At 41.5% G+C, this 25,514-nt stretch overlaps 3 protein-coding genes across 6 annotated transcripts in view; 1 reads left to right on the top strand and 2 right to left on the bottom strand.

The window, feature by feature from the left end:
* LOC6624505 (uncharacterized) overlaps positions 1-25,514 on the bottom strand; it is a 67,554-nt gene that overhangs the window by 20,720 nt on the left and 21,320 nt on the right. For all 4 annotated transcript variants that reach the window (XM_032434996.2, XM_032434997.2, XM_032434998.2 and 1 more), the window contains one exon: positions 7,719-7,784. In XM_032434996.2, the coding sequence (XP_032290887.1) occupies positions 7,719-7,784 (66 nt within the window). The remainder of the gene's footprint in view (positions 1-7,718; positions 7,785-25,514) is intronic.
* Positions 3,470-5,840, top strand: LOC6624130 (uncharacterized). Its single transcript, XM_070208185.1, has 2 exons — positions 3,470-3,627; positions 4,356-5,840. The coding sequence occupies exons 1-2, from the start codon at positions 3,619-3,621 to the stop codon at positions 4,869-4,871; spliced, it is 525 nt and encodes a 174-aa protein (XP_070064286.1). The 5' UTR covers positions 3,470-3,618; the 3' UTR covers positions 4,872-5,840.
* LOC138911110 (uncharacterized) lies at positions 10,459-12,874 on the bottom strand. Its single transcript, XM_070208392.1, has 2 exons — positions 12,769-12,874; positions 10,459-12,705 (listed from the first exon to the last, which is right to left on the bottom strand). Exons 1-2 carry the CDS (start codon positions 12,769-12,771, stop codon positions 10,582-10,584), a joined length of 2,127 nt encoding a protein of 708 aa, XP_070064493.1. The 5' UTR covers positions 12,772-12,874; the 3' UTR covers positions 10,459-10,581.

The raw sequence follows: 25,514 nt of genomic DNA, 5'->3' as shown, positions 1-25,514 counted from the left end.
AAAACTGTGAAGCACACACAAACACACACACGCACACACACACAGATGAATAGATTCTACGGCACGCTTTCAAGATTGTGGATAGGTGGGTTCTGGCTGTGGTTGGGTGGCGGCTGGCCACCAGGTGGGCCAAGCCATACACAGGTGGCATTGACGGGCAGCTGATGTGCACAACATTTGACTGCAGGCAGCGAAGGGGAATTCCAAGCTCGCTCGCTCTCTCTCTCTCTCTGGAGTAGAGATTCGGCTGAGATAAAGCTGAGCTGGCTTCTGGGTAAATTACGTAGATCCCAGATTTAACTGAAATACTTTTTATATCAAAGCGTAAAAAGCATATTAAAACTTGATTCAATTTAATCATTTTAATAATATAATTTTCTTCGAGTGAACCGCACACTCTGTAGAATTCGAAACAGGGAGCTACGCAAATAACTTTCAATTTGATTGAATTTAAGAACATTTAAGTTAATATTTATTATAACATAAAATAAGTTTTTATAAACGCCGGATAACTACACAGACTTATTAACACCATTTTCAATATGTGAAATATAATTAGGAGAAAATATATATCACTTATGGGTCGCCAGATAACACTCCCTTGTTCAGTCACAGACTTATTGACACCCTATTCGGAAATATACAAATTTATGCCTCATAAATCCACCTTTATCAAATTTGTGTAAATTTTGTTTGTACCTCAATCCCGCTGCAAGTCTGCTTGCCACTTGCAGCAAATTTGGCCTGAACTTTATTCCCATTTGCGTCCCAACTCTCTCTCTCTCTTTTCTATAGCGAGCATGAAGTGTAACCCATTTGTTAAGGCACTTTCCGAAACTCCAATAATGGGGCCATTATATGCCAACTACTTGGCCATCAAGTGCTTTAGCTTGGCATAAATCTGAAGCGCATGGCGCAAAACTTTTCTCTGCCCACAAATCTGCGCGCGTCTTCCGATCCAGAGCGAGGCTCTGTTCTGGCAGCCTGGCGAGCAACTAAATGGAACCTGCTTTTGTTATGGCTTTAATTAACGCCAACTTGTGATTGCCCTAGCCCCTGCCGCCATCCCTCCTTCTCACAATTGGCCAACAGGTGCAGAAACTTTTGACCCACCACAAAGCCAAACTCTGGTCGGTCGAACGTGCCCAGCTCCCATTTTTATTTAATTTAGAGTCGAGTCGCTGTCCTCGCTGGGACTTTCATGTTGTAATTTCCTAAAATTTACGAGTCTACTTAGGGGTAGGAGGTTGGGGTGCGGCTGGTGAGGGGAATAGTTGCTAGTAAATGCGGCGCAGCTTCTGGATTTACGGCCCGGTTAGGGGCTTTAGGCTTTTAGGCTCTTTTGGGGTTGTACTTTTCGCTGGTTTGCCTGCTGCTGCGGCTTGTCAGCGCCTCGTTTTATTAGCCAGCAGCCCGAACGCTGCCCCCAGCCACGCCCACACGCGACTCGTGCTGTAAATGAGCAACTTTTTGCTGCCGTACACCTCCGCCGGGGTGTGCGCGTGTGTGCGTGTGTATTTAGTGTGTGCTTTTTGGCTATTTCGCATGCAGTTTATGACTAGGCACAGGCAACATCAACGAGAACAACAACAACGGCAAACTTACAACTCGTGCAGCTGTTAGCTGCCACATGCAGCATATTCCACCTTCGCATCATCCACCGCCCATCACCCCCCGCCCGAGCTTATAAAAGTTGATCAAAATTATAACTACGCCCGGACAAACATTTTAGCATTGAGGCAGGCTAACCTCCGACCCCAATGCATGTTTTTGGACAATTAGAGTGCGGCTGATTGCCCATAAAGTTATAGAATGAATGGGGCACGTTCTGCAGAACGCATTTCGCGTTTACTTATTGCCAAGTGCTGCAGTTTATTTTGGGCCAAAAAAAAAGAAGAACTTTCGTTTCATTAGCTGGCATAGCATATCTCAAAGGATATTCACTTTTATGGCCGCGCACATCTCGAGCCGGGTTATTAAATGCACATAAACCAGCGCATGTAAACTGAACTATTATACTAAGTTGAAAGTTGGAGGTATGAGAATGACAGTTTTTCGAGGATTTGGCAGAATATTGCAGAGCAGAGTTTTGATAGGGCTCAAACTTTAATTAATCCAATAAATGAGGCTTATTTCAGTGTTACTTTATCGGAAGAGCGCACTTCAACGGAAGTATGTATCTTACTTAAGTTACGGGCAGAACAAAGTCTAGTATTCGACTCTATAAGGTATGTGGAAAGGTTTAGAATTTAACGCTTAAAATCTGAATTTGTATTTGCAAAATTATAAATACCGACAGACAGACAAACAAGAGATGGAAGATGAAACTGGAAACTAGATTAAAGAAAGGGAATGATGCTCGGGAAAAGAGAGATGTTGCGGAATCAGAACGAGCTAGATAAGTCCAGCCTGTCTCTCGGAACACATGGATTTTGTAAACTATAAAAGCCAGAGAAAATATTTGGAATACAAGTTATTGTAAAATGTACACAGAACGAGCTTCTCATTTTTCCTCCTGATTTTAAAAATATCGATTTTATGACTATATCTCGAAGATTATAAGAGTTAGAACACCAAATTTTGTATGTAAGTTCTTGTATAGTACACATCGATTAGGAATATTTCATTTTTCGTTTTCCGTTGCATAGAAAAAAAACTCTACAAAGCTCTGCCTTGCCTTTGTATATAACATAATTAAGTAATCTGAAAGTTTACGAAAGATCGGATTGTAAACACCGAGTTTTTACTTCTGTATAGCATAGTCAAGAGAACTTATTAAGGTTAAATTAAAGAATGGAGTCAAAAGCTTCTTTCTCTCTTTAAACATATTCTGAGAATCTGAAATGTGTGTGAACTTAAGATATGACAATAATGTCATAATCAACACAATCAAAGCCCGCCACTTAAAGATTACATGCATATATCATATGAGATATGTAATTTGAGCTAAGCATAATAATTATAAGACAATAATTAAGTGGCAAAGAAATATAAAAAAAAACTGTGTCGCATTTTCCGCATTTCGCAGCAGTTGCATAAAATAGAAATGTTGCATGCTGTACGATTGCCGAGTCGATGACATACAGTATTTATATTTGACTATGGATTTAGTTATTTTTGGTTGAATGATTGGCATTTGCGCAAAGGGGCGCCTGGTGGAGACTGCTTCCGTTTTTGCATGCCGCAGATGGCGAGGCGAGAAGCTGTGGCGAAAATTGTTCAATTGTTGCCACCTCTTGTGGAGCGCACGAGTGAGCAGCCAACAGCCAACAGCCACGCCCACCCGACTCCCCCCGGCCGATAACAAGCGCGGCAACAACTTGTTTAATCATAATTAAATACACGTAATGCGGGTAATGTGTGGCATGCAAATGTGGCAGGCACAGCGGCAGGCTGCTGCAGCAGCGGCCACATCAAATGCAATCGACACTCGTTAATAACTTGGCTGTGCACCACATGCTGCACCACGGTGCCCTGAACCTGGGCCCAATCACGGCCAATATAAAAGCTCGCCAGCCGCCAGCCCGCCCAGACAGTGCGAAAAGCGAACGTGCCACAAACGGTGGCAAGCAGCCCGCAGCCAAGGATTAAACAACAACAACACAAGCCAAAACCAAAATGACACATGTGAGTGTTGTGTGAATAATTAGTGAGTGCAGTGAATGAACGAAGTGAATAGCAAATAACTCTTGAATAAGATCAGAAAATTATTTATGAAGTTGATCTGAAAGGATTTACAGACATATTTAAGCATTTAAGATGAGGTGAATGTCATTCAGCCAGTGGAATTACAAACATATCTGTCATTTTGAATGATGAGTGAAATAAAAACTAAAGCAAACTATGCAACTTAATATAGTTTAAAGTGAATGTCATTCATTGATTCCATTGACCAATTGTCTTGTCATTTGGAATGTATTTTTTGCATAAAAGTGTCGAACGAATGTCATTCATGGGTTCCACTGTCAAGCACTAACATTCCTGTCATCATTTCCATTGTTCTGAATAATTATTTCAATAATTGCTGATGAATTTATATGAATAAATAAATATGCAATTACACACATTCAACCAATCAACATATCAGAAATGTAGGCAACATTCTTGTGATCATTTCAATTGTAATGAATAATTATTACAATATTTGATATTGAATTAAAATTGGTTGAATAATTATCAAATATTCAATCAATCGAAAGTTTTAGTAAAAGGTCTAACGAAATACTAAAAAATATCAGAAATGTAGAAAACATTCTGCCAATGGAATTCGCCTTGAAGTCTAGAATCAAAGATTCTCTTTGTACTTCAACCAACTAATTTCAAATTACTCTCGCCTTCTCGCTCTCCTCTCTCAGCTCTCGGCGCCGCCTTTGAAAGCGAGCAATCTTCTGGCTCTGCTGCTGCTGACGGCCACCATGCTGCAGGCGCGTCGCATCACCAGTCGCCGGCTGGTAATCCACGTGCCCGTCAAGATGAAGACGCATCATCACACCCACACCGTGTACAAGGTGCTGCATGGCTCTGGCGGCGGCAGCGCCGGCGGCATTAAGCAGACTGTCTACAAGGTGGTGGGTTTCTCCGGCGAAGGTGGACACGGCGGCGGCCATGGACACGGCGGCGTTGGCGGCATCAGCATGGGTCATGGAAGTCACGGCCAGAGTCACAGTCACAGTCACGGCCAGAGTCACGGCATGGGCCTGGGCGAGATCACGTATGAGGACCGGCATGGCTGCGAGAGCGGCAAATTGATGCCATCGCATCGGGACATGCTATTCAATCACTATGCGCGCCAAGACCAGGAGGAGGCGGTGGCCACCGACTATGCGGAGGAGCGGGACGAGTTCATTGATGTCAGGGATGCCTGGTTGTGAATAAAGTCGTGTGAAAAACGTTGCCGATTAATTATAAAATTCCAGCCGCCCACAGCTAACAGCTCGCTCTCCAGCATCCCAATCCCCAACCCAATCCCAGAGAAATTATCCAACTACCAACTGAGAAGTTGTCGTTGCATTTGCATGCGGCTCAAAGTAATTACAAAATTGTTGAAGCCATGTCGACATCCTCGACCATGTTCTCCTCCTCCTTCTCCTCCAACTTCTGCCTCGCCCCGTTGCCTTCGTCTGGCAATGGTAGAAATGCCAGCTATGAAGTTGTCTCGTAGTCGCCGTCGAAATCGAAATCCGATTCGGATTTGGCGTCTGTTTCTGTGCTTTTTGTTTAGTTTGGTTTTGTTCTTTGTTGTAATTTGAGATACCGCTGGGGTATGGAGAAAGGGCAGGGGAAGACACTCATGGCTGCGGTGAGTCGCGCACTTGAACCTTAGCTTAAAGCATTTGCATAGCTCTCTAGCTAGCTCTCTCTTGAGCCGAGACCATGGCATATTTTAGTGGACAATTAAATGTGACAAAAGGCAAAGAATAAAATATGAATAGGACTGGGAAGACGATAGGAAATACTCTAAGAAGTCAAATTGGGGGTAATTCAAAGATACAATACAGAATTAGAAGTTGTATTTGGGGTTCAACAACAAATTAGGAGTACTTTTCGGAATTCGAAATGAATTAGGAGTTAATAAAGATTACTATGCGGACTATGAAAAGAAGCAGAAGAAAAACATAGTATTTTTACGAATTTGATAAGAATTAGGAGTAAAATACGGAATACTATGAGAAACTCGAAAAGAATTAGGACTTAAATAAGGAGTCCTATTAGGAATAAGAAGAGAATTAGGAGTATAATTGGGAGTATCATTAAACAATAAATAAATATATTAGGAGTTATATTGTAAGACGGAATACGAAAGAACAAAAAGTAATGAAAAGTTATAATATGAGAAATTCTATTTCAGAAGATTAAAATGTTTTGGAACAAACTTTCAAACTTATTTAAGTACAGCTTTTCGATAAATACTTTGAGAAAATACAAATCACCTTATGTAGTTTTTAAGTAGCACTCTATGACAATTCAAAATACCTTAATGAATATTTTGGGAAAATACGATTGTGCTCATGGAACTTCTAGTTACAGTACAAGTCCAGTAGACATCAATGCGACTTCTACTGACACAGCATATACGCTTACAAAGAGCCTTAAATGCAGAAGCATGTTTAGACTTAAATTTGCAAGTTAATCCTTCTGATTATGCAACATCAATTGACTTGCAACCTGACGTTTAGCTACTGAATATAATATGCCCATTAGCCCCGCCGGACATGACCCATAATCAATTTAAAATGTCAGCAGCCGCATGGCCCGGGACTTAATTTGAAGTGGAGCAGCAGCAGCATCAGCCGCGTCTGACATAAGTTGGATTGATCACTGGCCAAATGGGCGACCCGGACAGGTGCCGCTCGCTGAGCGCAGAATAATTTGCGTTTAATTGAAGACGACAGGGTGTCAGGAACGAGAGGGGGCACAGGTTGGAAAGGATAGGCGGCATGATGAATGCGTCTGCCTGGTTGGCTCCACGGGTGGGCCTGGCGCCAGCTTGAGCTGCAATTGATATGAATGTGGCCATTTAAAGGCATTTAGACTGTAATGATGCCTAAGCCCAGCCAGAGAACCAGCCGATAATCCACTTGTGGCACGTGGAGGGGCTGACTCCACGTGGCGAGACAGCGGCGAGACGCTCGCCCTGATGAGTTGAGCCTGGGCCTTGGTTCCTCAATGCGAACAGTTATTAAAATTGTTAAGCCTTTGCGTACACATATTTGCCTAAGTCCTGGCCACAAAGCGCACAACAATTTGGCCGAATCAAATGGCCAGCTTAGAGGAAGAGAGAAAGGCAGCTGGAGGAAGGTAGGAAAGGGAGGTAGGCAGGAAAATGCTTTTATTTCCCCGATGTAAAAGTATCTTTTGAGCTGCTAAGCCCCAATTTGTATGCCAGTTGTTGGCCTCAGAACTGTGCCCAGAACTCCGCATTCAGTTTCCAGGGCTGCGGTCCAGAATAAATCTATTGATTTTGGTAAATGGCTTTTGTGTTCAGCAAAGCCCACCCTGTTGTCGTCACCCACCTGCCTTCAAACTGGCACAATTTCAATTGACTACTTCAAATTTTGTTTTACCCTGGACAGGTGAAGCATTTCGGGGAGTCCAGTTGGGCTGCCCGAACTGGCAAACACTTCAAAGAAATGGATGCGAGTTGCAAAACTTGAAGAGAAACTTGCACCAGGCTTCAGAGAAAACTTCAGTTCAGAGTTCGATGATGCGTTTCAAGTAATATTTCCGACATTTTGCAACACTGGCATTTACGGTCAAGGAAATTCATATTAGCAAAAAAAAAACTAAGAAATTGTACAAAAATTGGAAATTTTCAGAACTGAATAAGTTCATAGCAGAACATACCTGGACTCTTCAAGCTTTTTTCTAAGCCTTATCCAGCCCTATTCACGGCTTTACTCAACACTGACATTGATATTGAGAAGTCTTCAGAATATTTCAGCCTAGATTTATATAAGAAAATATCAAACATACCCCAACACTCGATTTGCTTTTAGCTACAGAGCATGCAAAATTCGTTGAATTCGGATCGCTTTCTCGTTATATGGTACATTTTGTAATTGAATTGGATACCGAAGCTGTGCAGCAGCTTGTTTACCCTTTGTCTAGCCCTTTGATATTTCATTTTGTGATGCTCAGCGCCACAATTTGTATGGCTGGCTGTTTGCCTAATTGGTTTCATTAGGGTTCTATGTTGTATTTTGTATTTTTCCACTTACCGTTCTTGCGTTTGCCGGCGCGTAAAATGCCAAAAAAGCGACGCTCCCGAGTGCCAATGGGCAGTTCTGTAAAACGAGAAATAAGACAAATAAGTTTTGTAAAATTTAGCAAAATGCACAACTTTAAGTTGGCTCTCAATGTAAAAGTTTTCTGAGAGGCTGCCCAGCCACTTGGAGTTACAGTTACACGTGTCGCCATCCCCAACGGTGGTTGGGCATAATTTTCCACAAAGTGACAACCAAATAAACTGGTAACAAAATAAAGAAAAAGAAAAGGTAAACTTTTCACCGGACAGGTGCCAAGTGCGGAATTTGTCTATGGCACTAATTTTAACGCCATTAATTTGCAAAGGAGCAGGGCCCAGAATTGGGGCTGAGAAGTGTGCGAGTGGGAGAGAGAATTTTAAATTAAATGGACACAACTTTTATTGAATTGAGTCCAGACTCCAAAGGCAGGCGGCAGGCAGCCTGAATTGTGTCGAAAAGTGCTCAGCCAGAGCGTCATGTGGAGAGCTGGGCAAATGGCAAGACGGAAACGGAAGCGCATTACTCAGCTTTCAGTCGAGCAGTCCTTGTTGCACAGCACGTTTACACGCAAGTTATTGGCAGAGTGGGCGGGGGATGTGGGGCAGCATTGGGTTCTGTGGGTGTCCCAGCAATCAAAGGGAACACACGCTCTGTCAAAGGAGCTCCGGCGGCAAAAGTTGTGGCAAAGTTTTTGATTTCATGATATATTTATGGGCTGCTTCCGCAGCTCCTTTGGGGTAATAAACTTTTTGCTTAAAAAGTCCTGCAAGGCTGCGGCTTACGAGCTTCAATTTCCCTTCAGATACCCTTTAAAGGCTTGCGCTTGAGTAAAATCACAAAAAGCACATTGCGTATACGTGATGTTGGCCAGCGCACAACATCCAAATGCTGATGAGCATCTGGATGCTGATGATGATGATGTGGCATGACGCTTGTTTAGTGGTTCATGTGGTCAGCGACCACATGGAAGCTGTGGCATGCATTGTTCCACTCGATTATGGCACTGGGAGTGAAGGTAGGAGAAGGACGAGAAATTGTTTTCATAAAAATACACAGTTAACCACAGCAAATGTAATAGTCAGATTCTTGCTTCCAACCTAATACCAAATGCGCTTAAACTGCTTGCGAATTATAATGGAAAATGGCTTATTAATGCATTAACGTATCTCAATATGCAGTTTAAAACTGTAGCCGCTCTCCAGCATTAAAATTGCTGCATTAATTATGCCAAGCAACAAAGTAATCAGATAAGCCTCGCCGGATGGCCACACATTCCCTCACGCCTAGGTATAAGGCAAGCGTCCGTTCAGGTAGCCGTATGGCTGTCGGAATTGGGATTGTGTGTCAGGCTAATGGAAAAATCGCTTGGGCATAAAATCAATTAAATATTAAATAAACGCTATCAGCAAATAGCAATTTTCCGATCCCCAATCCCCCCTTTCCCCCTCGTTGCAAGTGAAATGCAAACAGAGCAGAGCTCCGGCTCCGAGTCTGGCTCCGGCGTACATTATGAGCCAACGTAATCCTTGCAATTATGAGCCCGGGCAAACATTATCTCAATATTGCATGAGAAGAGCATAAAATGAACCAATAAGCAATGTGGAGTCCTCCAAACGGACACAGATAACTGAAAGCCCACACACACAAACACACAGAAAGACTTTGATAAACTCAACGTGCTGTTGCATGTTGCATGAAAATTCATATATGAATGAATTTTGAACAGGTGCACAAGAGCAGCTGCTGGTGAGTGTGTGCAACGATGAATGCTTGCTGGCAAAAAGACTAATTATGTATTCATTAAAATGGCAAATGCCAACAAGAACACATCATCCCTATGAGATATCATAAAAAATAAACACACAAAATAAACTTTCAGGTAGGACACAGCTGAATTACAATTTTGATATGATTTTGCATAATGCCAAACCAGTTTGTGCATTCGTTTTTTGGGATTAAAATGTTAACGAATACATTTCATATTTCGTGGCAGATATGTAAAATGGTAAAAGGGCAATGAAAAGAAACGTATCTAGAAAATTCAACAGCACATTACGGCTCAGATTTGAGCTTAAAATGTGTGTAGATTGATTGGATGAATAGCTCTGCTCCTATATATGACACACGCTTCCTAGAACACACTCTGTCTCTTATTATAATACTTTCTTCCACTCTCTAGCACACTCTCGCTTTCTATCAGATTTTCTTTCACTCTCCACTCTCTCTCGTTTTCTTTTGCTTAACAACTCTCTTCTTCTCCTCTCTCTCTCTCTCTCTTTCTTTTACACTCTTCTCCATTACACCATTTCTCTTTTTCATCCTCAATACTTTATGATCATTCCCATTTACTTTACTTCTAGAAACTCCTAGGCCTCTACTTTGACTGTCCCAATTATCTTCCGTACTCTGTTCCTTCCTTTTTATATGTCGCTCTACCTTTATATAACTTTTTCTTTCGCTTTCTATCCTTATGCCTCTATGTCTCTTTTCCAATGCTTATAACTCAACCTCTTGCCCTCTATTTCTCTCTGGTTTTCTACACCCTAGAGAGGGAGTCAACCTCTCATTTGTTAATTGGTAGTATTTTATCTTTTAACTTATCTTTTTTGTCATTTTGCATTTACATAATTTTTATATGAGGGAATATTATCCAATTCATAATATACCTTTTATAAACTTTGACTGCCCCCCCTAACCCATTGAATACACATAATTATTCTTGTGAGCAGAAAGTTTTTACTGAAGCGCTTAACTTAAAATCTACTTAGAACTAGAAATAGGTTCGATTTTTGATGCTTGTTATTGTCGATTTCGTATTGGCTGATTGAGAGGATGTTTAGTAGGTGAAGACGCCAGCGATGGACTTGAAGAAGCGATAGATAGGCTTGGGTATCTCGACGGCAAAGAGCACAGAGCTATCGTCATTGGCCTCCGGTGCCTGGGAGCGCTGCTGGCTGGAGGGTTGCACAAGGTGGAGACTCCGGTAGATCTCATGGATCTGGTTGGGACTGAAGCCGCCCTCTTCCTTGTTGTTGGTCGGAGCATAAAGAACAGGCTGCAGCAGCAGTTGAGAGCTGCCGACTTTTTCATCGATTTTAACGGGAGAACCTTCAGACTTCTTCGTATTATCATCACTTGCTACGGGTACGGCTGGCTTTGGGTTAGGCTGGGCTGGTCCAGTCTCGGGTGTTTTGTATATAAAGATGTGACCAATGAGCTGAAGAGCCTGCTGATTCGGTGCGCCTTGTGCTCCTTGTTGTTGATCCTGACCTTCGGGTGCGCGACGCTCATGTATATAGAACTCCGAGGGATCGTAGTAAGGAGCACCATTGTAATAGTAGGGCTTTTTGTTGTACAGTTGTTCCGTCTGATGTGGGTCTGTGTAATTGACGACTTGACCACCTTGACCACCGCCTTGGGGTTTCCAGAAGGGAATAGGCAGCAGAGGTAGAGAAATGTAGCCGGGCTTACCATACGAATGATGAACATTTCCACCTCCATATGGGGGCACCGGGTTGATCACGTTGCCATTGTCGTATTTGTTGTCGGTATGGTAAGAGCCTGAGCCCGAACCCTGTGGCACAAATCCTGCGAACAATGGTGGCGGCAGCGGAAACAGCGACGGCTTGTATTGTATATAATGATGATCGTGCGAATGGTTGTGTATGTGCGTGTTATTCGGCGGCTTGGCAGTTGTGTTTGTGTTGTTGGCCGTAACTGGATCCGTATCAATAATGAAAAATTCCTCCGGATAATGCTCTCCACCTTGGAGTTCATATTTGGTGCGTCCTTCAGCTTGCGCCTTATTCACAACCGGATTGCCAGTGCCCTCCACTTTGACTACGACTTGCTCCGGGATCTCGTTCTTAGAGATTTCATTGGTGGCTTGCTCCTGCACTGTTTGGGTTTCCTTGTTGGCAACTGGTTTTTCTTCTGGCTGCTCCGTGGCAACCACTGTTGGCGCCTGAGACTGGACTGGAGCAGCTGCTGCCTTGGGCACCACATTGGACGCTTGCGCCTGCTGAGCCTTAACTTCCATGGCAACCACATGGGAAAGCTTGGGCTCCTCCTGCTTCTGCTGATGCACTATCTGCGGGACATCTTGGGCTACCACATTAGCTGCATTGGAAACCTGCGACAGTGCGGGCTGTGGAGGAATCTCAGCCACCTGGGAGACTTCATTAGCTTGCGCAGGATTCTCACCGAGCTGAATAACCTTATTAGCTTGCTCTACATTCGACTGTACCGCCTGCTCAGGGTTTTTAGCCTCCTGGGAGACCACAGTGGCTTGCTCAACCCTCGACTGTTCTGGCTGCACAGGAATTCCAACCACGTGGGACACCTTATTAGCTTGCTCAACCTTCGACTGTTCCGGCTGCACAGGATTCTCAGCTAGATGGATAACCTCATTAGCTTGCTCTTCCGTTGATCGTACCGGCTGAAGAGGAATTCCAACCGCCTGGGCAACTATATTGGCTTGAGCAGCCAGTTGGGACACCACATTTGCTTGCTCTTCCTTCGACGGCGCCGACTGCAGGGGAATCTCGGCTACTTGGGAGACAACATTGGTTTGCTCCTCCTTCTTGGACTGCACGGGAATCTCGGCTGCTTGGGAGACTACATTGGCTTGCTCTACCTTCGATTGTTCCGACTGCACAGGAATCCCAGCCACCTGAGAGACAACATTGGTTTGCTCCAAGGTCGATCGTGCCGGCTGCACAGGAATCCCAACCTGGGAGACTACATTGGCTTGCTCTACCTTCGACAGTAACGGCTGCACAGGGTTCTCAGCCGGCTGGATCACCGCACTGGCTTGCTCTACTGTCGATCGCACTGGCTGCGCAGGATTCTCAGCCACCTGAGACACCACATTGGCTTGCTGCTGCACCTCAGGTTTTCTGATAATGCTTGCCTGAGTGCTCAGCAGCGCAACCAATAAAACAACAAGTCGTAGCTTATTCTTTGGAAAAGAACACAACAATTAGAGTATTCTTCCACTGGAAAGTGGAGTTCCTCAACTTACCATCTTGAGAGCTTCAGTAGAACTGTGTCTCAATTGGTGTAAACAACGACTATTTATACCCGCCCAGGACAATAAATTGTATGCTTATCTACCTAGAAGTAGGTGTATATATATGGCAACATTCCAATGCCATTAGATCACAAATTGTTTTGTGATAGCTATCCTGAGGCACTTGGCTGCCTCTCGTATCAGTTGATTTTTCCTTTCTTCCGCTTTTTTCTTTTTAACATTTTCTCGTAATTCTTGTGTGCCCTGCGCATTGTTTTTGGTACACTTAAAAAAGGGCGCCAATGGCAGAAAATATTGGGAAAAAATGAAATTGCACTTAAGTTCTATCGTGCAACGAATTGTTGTTGTTGTTGTTGTTGCATTTTACGTGCAACATGAAAATGCCATTGTTTTGCAACGCGCAGTAAAACGGAAATCTATGAATCGCTTTTGTATGTTTTTCCTGCCCAACAGCCAAAAACAACAACTGCAACTAGAGCCGGGGCAAGTGCAAAAGACTGTCAACTGCGTGGGATGGTCTATGGAGGGGTGGTGAGGCGAGGAGCAGCCAAGGGGGTGTAGCCTATCCGCCCGCATAAAAAAGTGCACATCATCTGCAAATTCATGGCACAGCCTCAGTCTCAGCCGCACTTGGGAGCTTTATCTGCCGCAGGTGAGCTCTAGAGCTTTGCAGCTGGTCATTGACATGCTAATGGAGCAGGGGGAGAGGGAGAAAGGGACAGAGAGGGGGGAGCGTGGGGATATTGAATCTCCAGCTGGGCTTAGTAATTGTATGGCCCGATGTATTGTGGTATTTGTGCCCAAGTCTCAATTGATTGAAGTTTGGCCGAATTGAGGGATTTGCCATTGACAAAATTCCAAAGAAAATTGCTTTGGAATACAACAAATATTTGACGAAAGCTGGAAAACCAAACACAAGTGAAGTATATAAAGCTGACTACAGAATAAATTTAATATATATATGGAATTCTTAAAATTCTTTGGTATTCTTTCTAGTATAAGTTAGTATAAGACGAGAATCCGAGTGTGAATAATAATATGCGGGTGCTTATATCCCATACTTATGAGAATAAAAATTACAATAAATATATATAATATAAACAAATTATAGCAATAGTTATATGTTCTCAATGGAATTAAAGGAACATGATTACAGAAGTAGTTCTTCGTGGTCTTTCACCAATTAGACGGCTTTACTGGAAGCATCCATGCAAGGAGAATGCCAAGCAAGAGCACTCTTTGTTCTCTTCGTTCGGAAAAAAAAAAAAAACTTTATAAAATGTTTAATTATGAAGAGAAATTTCTTAAAAGAATAGTTGTTGACGTTGCTGACAACTGAGAATTAAGCGCAGCGCGTTCGAAAATTCCAAAAAAAAAAAAAAAAAAAAGGCAGTAAAAAAGTAAATCCCTGGATTTCAGATATTGCCACGAAAAAACGGGCGAGGCTCAAACTGGCAGCTGCCAAGAAACAAAATTGTTTTGCTCAGCGGCGGCAGATGAGCTGTTGAAATTGCAAGTGCGGCACTTGCTCAATTTTTCATGAACCTCCCACAAGTCAGGACGTGAGGAACACAAGAAAAACCCAAAGTAAGACAAAACGACGACTCAATACACTATTGAATAGCAGGTTAGTCAGACTCGTGAGCAACTACCTGGCCTTTAAGTTCGATTGATGAAGAAGTAAGTTTCGCTTGTGCTTCAAACCTTGTCAAGAAATTTAATTCATAGCTGCCCTTCGTACTGAAAATATTGCAGTTCCCAAATATTTTCATATACAAAAAGCGGGCTAGATTTGAACTCTACTCAAAATTGGATTCTAACAAATCTGCTTGGATATATGCTATAAATTTATTTATTTAACAGTCAATCTAAACATTGTGCAAGCTTTTTTAACTAGCTTAAATACACAACCATATGAAAGTGTAGTCAACGATTGGCAAAGATTTTTGCTTGAGTCGCAACCCACACAAAATACCAAATGGAGCCACGCGAAATCTGTGAAAAGGCGAAATTAGCAGCCAACATCGTCGTACGCATCCGCGTCCGCGTCGTGGCCAGACAATAAGGCGAGCTGCGGCCCTTGACTCGAGCCAGTTGCAAGCGCACAGAAATGTATGTAAATAAATGGCCAAGAAAAAAGAAATAGCCAAAGCTAAAGCCAAGGCCCAAGGCCAAGGCAGCAGCCGGAGCAGCAACAGCATCAGCAGCCGTGCACAGGCATCCAGTTCATGGAGCCCATAGAGATAAGAAGCAGAGACTCAACTCGGGATTCAAACGCCAGACGCAGGCTACGTAGCACGGCAGTCGCTGCTCAAAGGAGTTCTTCTGCCTTTGATGCTCGTGGTTCTTCTTTCGCTCTCTCTATATATATATATATATACCCTGTATCGATGGGAGGGTATATATAATCTTGACCAGCCAGCGCAAGTGAGCTGCAGCTGTCTCTCAGACAAAACGAGCTGGAGGTGTCCATTTAGTAGGATTTCATAGGCCAAAGCTACACCGAGTTTATTTTGATTGCTCGATAACTCGCTGCGTTTCCCCACAATCGATAGTTTTTGATTCTCCCCATTTTTGCTTTAAGAATGTCTCAATTAGAAGATCAGAATTGTAGATTTCCATACACCTTGCTTATATCGAACTTACTTGCAGTTATCGATAACTTCCCAGTTATGTCAAAACTCGATAATCGATTAATATCGATGTCTAGCTCTAGTTTATAAGCATTACCAGAAGGGCATAATAATAGAGATGCAATATCTATAGTGTTCCATATACCACACACATTTAGCGTTTGCAACAACTTATCGATAATTTCTCAGATTGCCCAGAACTCGATAAATATAAATATATAGCCCTAGTTTGTTTAGCTTGCTACTGGTAGATTATAAGAGCTGAACACATCAGTATATCCACAAAGCGAAGCAGGCTAGCGAAGACGTAGGGTATCAGCCAGTCGAGCACGCTTGATTAGAACACATTTTTCTTCATTTTTTTTTTTTTTTTGGCCTTACTCTTTCATTTTGGGTGTGTGCTCGCGCGCCTTGCGATAAGATCAATGTGTGAGCTGGGCCAAAACGGACGGACGGACGGACAAACAGACTGTGGCATCTGCAGCAGGTGTTTTGCTTTCTGGCGGCGGCTGCAACACAATATGGGTAACGAGCTGGCCCCCAAAACGGGGCAGCTTTATCGGCGCATAATTCACACGGCTGCCTGTGGCCGTGGCAGATGTCCATGCCAATGGATGCGAATGTGAATGTGATTGTGGCTGGCGCAGCAATTGTTGATTGACTCAAAGTGCGGCCTGTGAGCTGGCTCGTGTGAATATGAAAGAGGCAAATGGCAAATGCCAAACACACACGCACACACACACACACACACACACACACACACACACACATAGAAAGAGAGACAATAGCAAGCCAAATAGCTGGAGGTGTTGCCAGGCGACCCACTCAACGAATGACCCACCGAGTGCAAACACAAAACAGCTCAGCTTCAGCAGGAGCTACATCACATCCGCATTCGGTATTCAGCACGTGCAGCACGTTTCCATCTAGTTCCGCTTAGTTCCCCTCCACAACTCCCCCCCTCACATTATCAACGCTTTAGAATTCAAAACATTTCAGACAAATTGGCGTCGCTTTCAGCAACGTGTGACAAAATGCAATGCAAACACCGGCTGACAGAAACTGAAGTCCACAAACCCTTTTAACCGCCCCTCCCCCGCTCCCCTCTGAGCATTGTCCAGTTGCAGCAGCAAATGCCCTTCCTTAATTTATGCCAAAACGTTGCTCAGGCGACGTTGACGACGTCATTTGAGAGAAGGACAGCTCCTCCTCGGTTGCAGCCGGTTGAAGGTGTCGCTTTATATGCAATAAATAAGATGCAGGAACAGGCACTGCATCTGAATAGAAACCCAAGCGAGAAGCAGCAGCAGGTTCGCTGCTGGCAGCCTGTGGGAAAAATGTTAACGAGCCAAGTAGCCTCATAAGGAAGTGGAGACCAGCTGCTGGGCAAGTGGAGCGGAGGGATCATCTGACGTATGTCACCATGGGCCGATTTGAACATTAATTAGACGAAACGCCAGTCGGGCATGCAATGAGTCCCATAAAAATATTATTGCAAGAAACGTAATTTGAATTGTAGAGGAAAATATCATTGGGTACAACATTTGCTTTGCCTTGGGGTTTTCTTTTTTATGTACCACAAACTATTCAATTATTTTTCAATATTTCAATATTAAGGTAATCAGACTCGAGTATGCATCGAAAAATTGTAAGAAGCAAGTCCACAAACCAGTTTTAACTAGTGGTTTGAGCCTGGGATAAACATTGTTTTATGTAACATAAACCGAACCTGTTGCTCAAGAAACAGTCTATTTATTTGAAAATGTAATGTAAAAACTTTTTAGGAATTATTATTATTTGGATCAAAATTAAATGAATATAAAATTAATGTAAAAATTGACCCTAAGTACTTTAGACCACAAAGACAGCATCAATGAAAGGATCACAGAAGATATTTCACTTCGTAATCGCAAAAAATGGCAATTAGAAGATTCCAAACCTGAAGCTAGAACAAAGCAACAACATTTGCTTTAGGTTTACAGCCATTTTAAAGATAGCATATAATTTTTTTGACATATGGCAACGCCATTAAGGCACCAATAGAGCTGCCCAATTTTAGAAAAAAACAAAAGTAAATACTGCGCAAAAATAAGATATGGCAGCTCTGGCCCATGGGAAATTATTTCCAAGAGTCAACACGTACATAAAAAGTGTATTAAAAATATATATATTATACAAATTGAAGACACAGTGCATTAAAAAAACAAGTCTGCTAACCTTTTGGTAACTCTACAAGAAGAAGAAACTAATAACTGTAAACATGATATAAATCATTGGAGTAACGTATTTAAATTGTTGTGGAATTGTGGGCCGTAACTGTCTGTAAACACTTGACAGATCTTGGCAGCAATTAAACCGTCGTTTGCCACCGTACACAATGGGACAATAGCAGCAGAAGATGGCAGATGTGTCTATGGCACAGTCCCCAGCCCTATTTGACAGTTCCCCCAGTAACTCAGTGGCAGGCACTTTGCCGTAGATGCCACAGCGCCTCTCCGAGGCGCCACAACATTGTGCCCCATTCATGAGACAAGTATGTGACCCATTTTTTCGACCAGTCGTACCCCTCTCGCTCCCCTCTATGTCTGCTGTTGTTTGCTTAAACGCTTGGCTGTATATGGCCGGGAGACAGCTAGATAAATATGTGAGCAGCTTTTCACACCTCAACGCGTCTGCTTCCTCTTCTCGAGTGGCGTTGCCAGACAGCGCCAAGTCCCACTGGGGGACACCACGTGCTTCTTCGGCTTCTTGAATTTGATTGGCCGCATTTGGTTAATCTGCAGTCGAGTTGGCAACGCGCGCGGAAAAATACTTTTTCAATAAGTCCGCGAATCTCGGAGAGCAGACGGCAAATATTTTTTATACATGTGGCAGGCGGTCCCATTTTCAATTAAGCGAAATTAAAAATTTATTACGACCCACGACCATAAGAAAACAAAGGCACAGCCGGGCATCAACACAAAAGCAAATAGAGAACTTGGGATGTTTATGTTTTCATTAATAAAAAAATGTATAAAGGGAGAAGTAAAAACAGGAGATGGTACAAGAGCAAGTGCGTCGGTGGATGATTGAGCTGCGGCTGGGACTGAGAACAGGGACTGGAACAGGGACGAGGGCCTGAGGCAGGGGTGAGAGGTTAACAGGCGGTACTGCTCCGGTTAGCCATACTTTTCCCATTTTATTTGCGTTGAAGTTTTAATCATCGAAATGACATTGACAGCCGGACAGACGAGAAGTCGGACATGGACGAGCACCGGGCAACAGGAGCAGGACCAAGAGGAGAAGGGAGCAGGCGCGGGGATTAGAGCTGGGCAGGCTTTGAATGTTTTTTATTGGGCTGAAATATTTATGAGGCTTAAGTGATTATTGAATTTAATATTGCACGAATTGTAAAAGTTTGCGCATTCAAAAAGTTATTAACGATGAAAAACGTTATGAATAATGATGAAAAACAAAGAGCACTCAGATTTCAAAGGGGGGGCATAAAGCAATGGAAAGTGTTTAAAAAATGAAATTTGTGTGGCAATAAAATAAGGCAAGTAATATGGAATATCTTTCTACAGCGGAGGATCCCAGCTCGTATACCAGGTTTGTGTAGAGATTAAGTAGTGTAAGTTTATAGTTTGTGGCCATCCGTGATATCTTTCGAGTGCCTTCTGGGGGTTGTTTCTCTAAAAAGCCTATGAAGTACTACACTTTTAAGATTCAGATACTTCTTGAAACAAATGTTGCGACACACAAAATCTTCCGATCGAGTCGGTCTACTTCCGCCGCCTAGAAGACCTGGTAGTGAGAGTCTTTTTTATTTTATAAGAAGCTGATCTTATTTAATCTACATCCAGTTTCTAATCGCCTTGGAAAAGTCTTGTGCGAATCGGCAATACAAATAAAGCTACCTCTCTTCTATAAGAAGCTGTTTAATACAAAAGTATATGAATAATCTTTTTAAATCCATTTATTATAGAAAAGCTATTGCCTTGGAAAGATCTGGTAAGATGTCAGATGTTTGATAGATTACTTTTTGCGAATGTCCCTCAGGATTATTCTGTATTTTAAGTTTGCAAAGGATGTAAACATGTAGATCTTAACTTAAAACAAATAATTATATATTGATATGTGCTAAGCAAGATAATATAGCATGATATTCAATAGAAATGTAAGCTAAATGCGTATATGATCAACTCTCAATTAAAAGGCAAACAGGGGTAAATCGGTATATCGTTTAAGAACCCGAAACCTTGCCACAAATAAACAACCATTAATCAAAACACAAATTTCAACTTTTGTGGAAGTTAATAATATGCCACTTCAGAGTGTTTCGCAGACAAACCGAACTTTGTTTCCGGCAGTTGTGCGGCAAAAATAAAGTTGTTAGCCAAAATAAGTGTTTAATTGACAAACCTTTTTAACAACTTGGCGCTTCGCTGAAAGCTGCTTTTTCCCTCTATCTATCTCTTTCTCTCTCTCTCTCTCTCTCTCTCTTTCTGTCTTGCTGCCTGTTAGTTTTTTGCAGAGTTCCTCTGTGATTCAATTAGCATAACGAACATTTATGTAGCTGCAGCTACTCGTATAAGTTTTCCTCAATTAAAACTTTTGACAACGTGCCGCACACACACACGTACACACACACACACACATGCACAAAGAGCATCAAGTCGTATGTAGATTTTTAGCTGACTTGCAATAAATTTGAATTAATTTGATTTACTTTTGTGCGCACACGAACTTTTCACTTAATAAATTTTTCAAGTACATTTCAAGTAAATACAATTTTCCGTCGCACTAATAACACACTTCCGTTTTGCTTCGGCAACAATGGCGGCTGCGGTGACTTCCGCTTACACACGCACACGCACACACTCACACACACATAGACACTGGCAGCTTATGCCGGCTTAAAAATACGTTGATAACGGCCGTTTTACGTTTTTTACAACTTTTTTATATCATTTGATTTTTTTTCTTTGCCATATATCTTTTTTCTTAGGTTTCTCTCGATTTTTTATTATTATTATTTTTTGTTTTGCGTATTGTTAAACAAAGCGTCGCAGTTCAACGTACGTTCGTTTTCTAGCTTTAAGCGTATGTTTTACGTAAAATCTGTATCTGTGAGATACGCGCGCGCTGCGTACCAAGCGCCAGCGACAACAAACGCAGACTGCGGCGTTGAGTGCAAAAAAACTTTTTGCAAACTGTTGAAAAATCACACACAGGAAAATGTTGTGAAAACAGCGGCAGCAGCAACACGAACCTAGCAACACACGAAGTTGCGGGCGAAGCAACAGCCGAAGTCGCCGAGCATCAGCCGCAGCAGCAGCAACAACAACAACAAGGCAGCAAGTGTATTAGCAACAACAACAACAGCAGCAAATGTATCGGCAACAACAACAGCAACAGCAGCTGCAAATGTTATTGCCAACAACAAGAACAACAGTAACAGCAACGTTAGCAACAGCATCCAAATGTTGCCAATGGGGGAATGTTGCTGCATGCCAGAAACGTGCGCATGAGAAAATGTTGCTGAGCATCTTGTTGCTGTTCTTAGTTTTTGTTGCTAGCGCGCATTATTGTTGTTGTTGTTGTTGCTGCTGCACTGCCTGCTGTTAGCTTATTTTTTTTAGGCGGGAAAATATGTGTGTCGTTGTGTTTATTGTTGTTGTTGTTGTTGTTGTTCTGACTGTTGTAAAGAGCGTGTAGCTACAAGCCAAGACTGCTGCTGCATGTTGCAGTGATTATTTTGTCAATTGCAGTGACACAAAGGCATCTATCTAACTTTTGTATCTATGCAACTATCTATGTGTATCTATAGGCAGCGATTATTTCGCTGTTGTTTCAGTCGAACTGCAATAGGTACACAAAGCGCGAGGTTAAGTAGTTTGAAGCCTTTGAGTTAGTCGCAATTGCTTTGCACAAAGCGTTTCTTTCATCTGCACTTGCCCCTCTCCCCTCACCATTGCATTCAATAGCAATTAAATAGTGGAAATTGATATTAACGTTTGTTAAAAGCTTTGCATTGTTTAATTATGTATTATTTACGCAAACTGATTAGCCAATAAGCCGCTTGTGTGTTCTTCAACATTGCAAACGATTTTCCACTCTATAAACGCACAAGTGAAAAACTATTCAGCTATAGGCAAAATATCCGCTACAATGGCCATACAAAATTTGCAAATTAAATTTTTATAAAGCTCACGCATATTTCATTAAAGCAATTACAACACGCACAACCGCAAATTGAAATGCATTTAAATAAAATATTTCAAGCATGTGAACCAGCACAAACGCTAAAAACAACCAGCTGCGGTTTCATGGATTTAAACGAACATACAAATTATTATGTTATTATCACAATTTTCATTGGTTTTTGCAACTTCATTTTCAAAATTTTCATTGGTTTTTGCAACTAAATAAATATTTATTTATTTAATATTAAAGCTTTACATTAAGCTGACGTTCGTTTATTTAAAGCTGAAGCTTATTTAGCTGAATCTTTAACTTATCAATACATGTAATCTTCACTTAAAGCCAAAGCTTACAAAGGATTTAAGGACTTTGATTTCTCTTGAATAAAATAAATTAAAAGTTTATCCAAAGCTTAAAGCTTAATTTCGAGCTTACACTTATTTAGTTTAATTATAATTTCATTTAAGCTTTAAACTTCAGTTACAGCTTACGGCTATCAATTATTTTAAGCTGTAATACTCTTAAGATACAGCTTTAAGCGTCACTTAAAGCTTTAAGTAATGCTTCAAGCTCCAACTGATTTGCTTTAAGCTGACTCTGCGAAATGAATATAAGTCTTAAGTTTCACTTTTGTAAACTTTAAATTTCAGGTAACATTTTCGCTATCTTTAGAAATTTTGTAAGCCCGAACCCGTACCCAAAAAATCGCTTTCAACAAGCTAAATACAAGCTAAATTGGCCAAATTAATTTTAAGTGCGTTATTTAGCGTCAAACTGGACCCGCAGCAGCTGCCGCAGCAGAGCCCATCGAAATGCTGGTAATTAAGCGCTTTGCAAGTAGCAAAACAAGAGAACCAAAATTGAAGAAAATTTCGCAACAAATTAAATGGAATTTAAAAAAAAATGAATGAAATGCTAGGCAACGCGTGGGCGGGGCACAACGCAAAGTGTTGGTTCCAGCCACGAAGAGTTAGGGAATAGGGTTAGCTCTCGGGATAGAAATGAGACTGGCTTTAAGCTGACTGCGTCTTAAAGCAAACTTCCGTTGTTGTTCTTGCAGGCGCTAAAAGGCACGATGACATCAGCTGAAAGTAGACAATCAAGTCTACAGAAGCTGAACAAGTCTAAAAAACTGTAAGATAAGTAAATAGGAGTAAAGTGGAGTAAATATAAGGTAAACATTCTTAAGAGCTTTATGTGAGCTTTAAGCGGAATGTGAACTTTATACAATGAATTGAAACAACTAAACTGAAGCTTTCAAATGCCTTTTTTCGCTGCTTTAAGTTACCTTTAATATTGACGTGAGCGCTTTTAAATTAATTTAATAATTTACCTGAGAGCTGAAAGCTGCAGAAACTGCTTGTTGAGCTTTTCGATTGGAATAAAATGAATATAAACATATAAGCTAAACGCAAAGTCAAAGGAAAAGTTGCAAGTCAGCTTTAAAGCTTTTAGGTCTTAAAGATCATGCTGACCGAAGACTAACTCAATAATGAGATTTGCAATACAACAAGAAGGATTGAATGCATGATTTCAAATGAGTTTTAAGAGAGCTTTAACAAAAAAAAACTATAATTTTGTTTTAAAGGCGGTTTGTCTAAAGCTAATACAGCTTTTAGCTCCACAGGCAGCTTATGGCTCCTTATTTGTGCTCTTTACTCATCTGAGGCTTAAACACAATTTACAGCTGGTGCTATTGCAGCTTAAGTGTAGTAAAAGCGACTTGTCGCTTGGCAACAAAAAGTATGCAATGAATTTTTGCAGCGTTGCTAACATCAGACACGCCCCCCTACCCCCCTACACCCACCCCACCATCCCATACGCCCACACGCACCGAACAAAACGTTGCGTACAACAACAAGAAAATCACACAACAAATTTCTTTATAATTCACAAAGGAAATGCCAAGCTCAAGGAGTAAAGTGAACACAAGCGCACAGCCAACACACACACACACACACACACACATTTACACACACCAACACACACTTGTCTAGAAAGTGTAGAATATGTAGTCCAATTGTGACATAAACATGTGTATGCTCAGCTGCCGCCTCCATCAACTGTGCCAGAACTACAAAAAGAGCAGCCAAAGGATTACAAACGAGGATGAGGCACAGCACGAGCTAGAGGAGGAGGAGGAGGAGAAGGAGCAGGCGGACGGGCTGGAGGAAGAACTCTGGCTGTGGCAGTAATACGTGCGTTTCTAATACGCAACATTGTGCACACCATACATCATAGACAAAGGTCCTACGCCTTTTTGGCCCCCGGGCAACGTCAACAGGAAGACGACGTCGTACACTCAGAAAAAAACCTTATGATTTCATAATCCATGCTCATATTTTGTAGGTTTATTTTAAGCATGGATATTCTTGCAGTAAGTATTGCGTGCTACCAAATTTTCTAAATGATAAATCTTGTATTAAGTGTTTTTTACATAAGTTCAAGACTTCTTCAAATCTCTCTAAGTTCCTAAATACAAGACGAAAATACGGCATCTAAGAGCAGCAAACTTCTATTGAGAAATTATATTCGCTTAGTTTAAGTCAGAAAAATTTTGTTTTAACTTAATCCAAGGTTTTTTTCTCATTATTTCTTTTTAAAATTATTGTTCTACTCTGATAACAATATCTTAAAAAGCATATGGTACTTGAAATTGAAAACAGACAATTATAAATTTTATGCCAGTCATTGCCAAGTTTTTCTCTAAGTGTAGTAGCTGCTCCTCTGCCGTCAGGCGGCGACCTTGATTGCGTTTTGCAGTCGACTGACTTACACATGGGCTTGGGCAAACGCATAAAATGTATTTAACACACAATTTATGTCTGCACGAGGCGCTCAAATTTACAGGCCACAGGCAAACGCTGGGCTTGGTAGAAATTTGGTGGATGAAGGGGGGTCGGATGGCAGTAAAAGACGTGCAACGGCAGTTGCGGCACGTTTACACAGGTTTATTTTATTAGCGCGCTGCGCAGCGGCACAAACGTCTTTTGCCAACAGCATGATGGACTAAGGTCGTCCTGTGTCCTGGTTTCGGGTGTGCTGCTCTCGAATGCCTTCACGAGCTTTTGTAGCGGACAGTGGTGGGAAAACAATTGGAATGCCTTTTTCTTGGCCAACTTAACAAATTTATTGAAGAATTTCGTACTATATAAATTTTAAAATCTATAAAATCTGTAGTCTGTAGCAATATTATATAAAAATAAATATAAAATATAAACTAAAGTTTAAGATTTAAAATAACTCTCTGTCTTTAGGTTCAATGCGTAAAACTGACTTTTCTATCGTTGAATATTGTTTATGGTAAAATATCTTTGAAACAATTCGATTTGCCCGTTTTACTGAAAATATTGCACCTCGTACATATTTTCATAAACAAAACGCGGGCTACATTTGAAGTCTGACCCAAATGGCGACTTCCAAATATTTATAATTTATACTTTCGACTCATTCAAAATTTTGTTCAGTCAGTGTTCTAGCTCGTCTATTTTTGGATAAATTAAATATATTAGAAATCTATTTCATATTTATTCAAGTGTTGAAAAAGCTTTATAATCATATTTATCGATAACAGCAATCGATATTAAATCAAATGTTTAAAATTTTACTTTTTTTTTTGGTAACTTTTGACCACCGTGCGTCTTTGCCATTGGTGCTCGACAGGCAAATTGGCCCGCGGGGCCATCATACAACAATCATATGTTTTATACATGCCAAAAGTTTCACCCCACAACTTTTGCTGTGCGCGTGTGTGTGGCAAAAAGTTTAATAGACTTCGCTTTAATATTGCACGATTTTGTTGCCTTTTTTTTACATTCTTCTCCTGCTGCGTCTGAGTCAAAGTTTTTATTTTGATTTTATGGCTTTGAAGCTTTGCATTTTTAAGCTCTGGCCAAGAATGCGGCCCCAAAAGGACACATT

Source organism: Drosophila virilis, chromosome 3 (genome assembly GCF_030788295.1).
Source record: "Drosophila virilis strain 15010-1051.87 chromosome 3, Dvir_AGI_RSII-ME, whole genome shotgun sequence".
In the NCBI taxonomy this organism is placed as follows: domain Eukaryota; kingdom Metazoa; phylum Arthropoda; class Insecta; order Diptera; family Drosophilidae; genus Drosophila; species Drosophila virilis.
This window is presented reverse-complemented; position numbering and strand designations above follow the sequence as displayed.